At 57.9% G+C, this 3,548-nt stretch overlaps 1 protein-coding gene across 28 annotated transcripts in view; it reads left to right on the forward strand.

The window, feature by feature from the left end:
• Nucleotides 1-3,548, forward strand: part of CACNA1G (calcium voltage-gated channel subunit alpha1 G) — a 62,264-nt gene that overhangs the window by 40,764 nt on the left and 17,952 nt on the right. For 11 of the 28 annotated variants that reach the window (XM_024743746.1, XM_024743771.1, XM_024743822.1 and 8 more), the window contains 4 exons: nucleotides 139-265; nucleotides 1,726-1,851; nucleotides 2,416-2,505; nucleotides 3,300-3,492. In XM_024743746.1, coding sequence (XP_024599514.1) covers nucleotides 139-265; nucleotides 1,726-1,851; nucleotides 2,416-2,505; nucleotides 3,300-3,492 — 536 coding nt within the window. Of the gene's footprint in view, nucleotides 1-138; nucleotides 266-1,725; nucleotides 1,852-2,415; nucleotides 2,506-3,299; nucleotides 3,514-3,548 lie in introns of all 28 variants that reach the window. The other 17 variants (XM_024743814.1, XM_024743754.1, XM_024743781.1 and 14 more) reach the window with 6 other exon arrangements.

Here is a 3,548-nt window from a genome sequence, read left to right on the forward strand (position 1 = left end):
AGAATTTCAACCTCTTCCCTCCACTAGAGCCCAGGATGGGGACGAGTGAGCCAAGATGGGAGGGAGGGGCAAGCAGGGCAAGGGGCAAGGGAGCGGCTGAGCCGGGAAGCCCTCTTACCCCCCTCCCTCCCTCCCCAGGGTAATCAGTCGGGCACAGGGGCTGAAGCTGGTGGTGGAAACGCTGATGTCCTCGCTGAAGCCCATTGGCAACATTGTGGTCATCTGTTGTGCCTTCTTCATCATTTTTGGCATCCTGGGGGTGCAGGTTTGTGGGGGTCTGGGGCCAGCTGTCAGCAGAAACCTGAGGAGTAGCCTTCCTCCTGGCCCCGGGATGCTGCGGCTCCAGGTGCCGCCGCCACCTTTATCCCAGAAAAGAATGAATAGGGATGCTTCCCTCGAAGCCCGAGGCCTCAGGCCCCTTTGCCTCCTGGGCATTCTGGAGAAAACTGGGAACCTGGAAGAGGCCACAACGGGGACAGGGCCTCGGGCTCTGACCAGTGCCCACGCAGGCTGCCGCTCTGCCCTCTCACGCGCCACTCCAAGCGCAGACGCTGGCCTTGGCCCACGGTCTGCTCAGGGATCCCCTCCCTTCCTTCCCTGCTGGAGCGGGTGGGCTGCAGGCCAGGCCTGGGGATCCAGGGCCCAGGCAGCTGGGCCAGGTTAGCAGGGAGCTGGCAGGCAGGCGGGTGCAGACCCCAGACGAGGCAGGAAGTGGGGGCTGCTGGGGAAACTTGGCCTCTGTCCCAGGGAGGGAACTTGGCTTTGGAGGAAAAAGAAAGGGAGCTGCCTGCAGGATTCAGCCGGCGCCTCCGGGAGCCAGGGGAGCCCCTCCGTCCTGCTCTTCCGGAGCACCCCGCCTCGCCCCAGGCTCCAGATGTTTCAGCTACAGTGTAGATGGCTGCTGTTGGGCCAGAGGGAGCTCCTGGGTGGCTACCCCCATCCCTATCCCTTCCTTTGGCTTCTTGGGGTATCCACTCTGCCCTGGGGACGGGGTATTCTTGTGTTTCCTCGAATCCTCTGGCTCTAGAGACCAGTCTGGTGTACGTTTGCCAGGGCTGCGTGGTGCCTCTCTGCACACCCGGTGCCCCTTCCCCTTCCCTTACTTTTGGCCTACTTAGGCCCCCTGGTCCTCCTGTCCCTCAAATCCCTTCCCCACAGTCATAGCCTTCTCTGTTCTGGAGTGAGGGTGAGCTTTCCAGTCGGAAAGACCTGAGCTCGAGCCCCCTTTCCACCACCTACTGGTTGTATGGCCTTAATGAGTGAATTTACTTCTCTGAGCCTCAGTTTCCCTCATCTGTTAATTGGGGTCCATCAGTCCAGATCCCTCGGCCCTCCCCTAGAGTGTCTGCCTCACTGGGTTGGGGGTGGTCCTGAGAATGTGTACTCTTGAGCACATTCCCAGGTGATGCTCATGAGGCTGGTCCAGGGGCCCCACTTGGAGAATCACGGGCCTCCCCCTTTGTAGAAAGTGAATGACTGTTCCCCTCCTTCCACCCTTTCCCAGTGCCCTCCCCAAGGACCTTTCCTTCCTCTCCAGGGCCTCTGCTCCAAGGAGCCCCGAGAAAGGGGTGCCTGCAGGGGAGGCTCCTGTCAGTGTTTCTCTGACCTGACCGAGCACCTGGCCCTCACCCAGGGCGTGCCCAGAGCTCTTAAGCCCCAGGGCTGGTCTGGGCTTGCTGTGCTCACAGCTCACTTCTCTCTGTCTCCGGGTATATGTGTGTTCAGCTCTTCAAAGGGAAGTTCTTCGTGTGCCAGGGCGAGGACACCAGGAACATCACTAACAAGTCAGACTGTGCTGAGGCCAGTTACCGGTGGGTCCGGCACAAGTACAACTTTGACAACCTCGGCCAGGTGAGCCCCAGGCTGCAAGGTGGAGGTGGGAGTGGTGGCAGGAGTCTGGGGAGGACACAAGTCCATGCTTAGTGATACATGCAGGGCAACTGGCCCGCCTCTGTCTCGTCAGCTAGTGAACGGGTCCTAATGGGACCTCCTTGGAGGGGAGCAGGGAGGATACAGTGCGATGAGGTGTGTATTTGTTTAGCACGGTACAAGGTGCAGGCATATCGTCAAGGTGATTCTATTTCTCACTCCACATTCACAGAAACAGAAATGTAGAAAATGAAATAGCTCGCTCAGCGTTGCTGGTTTATTTCCCTGCCCCACCCTGGTTTTGGTTTCCGGATTTCCAGGACTCTGGGGTCCCTTGCTCTACCTGGCTGAGGTCATCTCCCACGGCTCTTCTGGCTTCATAGCAGCCAAGGAGACTTGGGAAAGAGAGCTCTCCCGGGGCCTGGAGGGTGACTCTGAAGGCCTAGGGTCCCCCGAGCTACTGCCAGGAGGTGCTTTGGGTGGAAGTGGTGGGTGGCTTGGCCATGCATCCTAGGTTTCAAGTGGTTCTTTCCTCCCCCGCCGCAGGCCCTAATGTCCCTGTTCGTGCTGGCCTCTAAGGACGGCTGGGTGGATATCATGTATGATGGGCTGGATGCTGTCGGTGTGGACCAGCAGGTAGGGCTGAGGTGGGCAGGATCCATCTTTGCGCTCAGGTCACTCACCGTGGGCCAACTTCAGGTGTGATGGGCGTAGGCTTGGACAGAAAGACAGCAAGGCAGGTTGGCAAAACGCCATCCAAGAGGCATCACCTCTTACATCAGAGGCTGTAACTGGTGGCCTGCGGGCAAATCCGGTCATGCTTTATTGGCTTGTAACATATTTAAAACTTTTTGAATTAGTGGTAAGCAGTTAGAAATTGACAAATTTGGGCTTCCCTGGTGGCGCAGTGGTTGAGAGTCCGCCTGCCGACGCAGGGGACGCGGGTTCGTGCCCTGGTCCGGGAGGATCCCACATGCCGCGGAGCGGCTGGGCCCGTGAGCCATGGCCGCTGAGCCTACGCGTCCAGAGCCTGTGCTCCACAGTGGGAGAGGCCGCAGCAGTGAGAGGCCTGTGTAATGCAAAAAAAAAAAAAATTGACAAATTTTACATGGAAATCTGGATTTGGGCCTGCTCAGGAGAAGTCCAAAGATCTGGAAACACTGGGCTTGAATTCCTGAAGGGCAGGAGTCAGCTGAATGAAAGAAGCAGCTGCCCCTTTTGGATAGAACATCCACTCTCTATATTTAGCCACAGTCCCCACCTTTCCCTACTGCCTAACACCAAACCCACATCATTCCTTTACATCACCTGCTGGGTCTGCGTAACTGAGTGCACAGGCCCTGTCTTAAGGAATGCAGGCTGTAGGGCAGCACCCGTGACAGTTACCCTTGCGCTAATGTCTCCACTTTGTCCTTCCTGCTCCCCACCAGCCCATCATGAACCACAACCCCTGGATGCTGCTGTACTTCATCTCGTTCCTGCTCATCGTGGCCTTCTTTGTCCTGAACATGTTCGTGGGCGTGGTGGTGGAGAACTTCCACAAGTGTCGGCAGCACCAGGAGGAGGAGGAGGCCCGGCGGCGGGAGGAGAAGCGTCTACGGAGATTGGAGAAAAAGAGAAGGAGTAAGGAGAAGCAGATGGCTGGTCGGTAGTCTTTCCACATCTCTCTGAGTCTTACT

This window comes from Neophocaena asiaeorientalis, unplaced genomic scaffold, assembly GCF_003031525.2.
Source record: "Neophocaena asiaeorientalis asiaeorientalis breed wild unplaced genomic scaffold, Neophocaena_asiaeorientalis_V1.1 scaffold1, whole genome shotgun sequence".
NCBI classification, from domain to species: domain Eukaryota; kingdom Metazoa; phylum Chordata; class Mammalia; order Artiodactyla; family Phocoenidae; genus Neophocaena; species Neophocaena asiaeorientalis.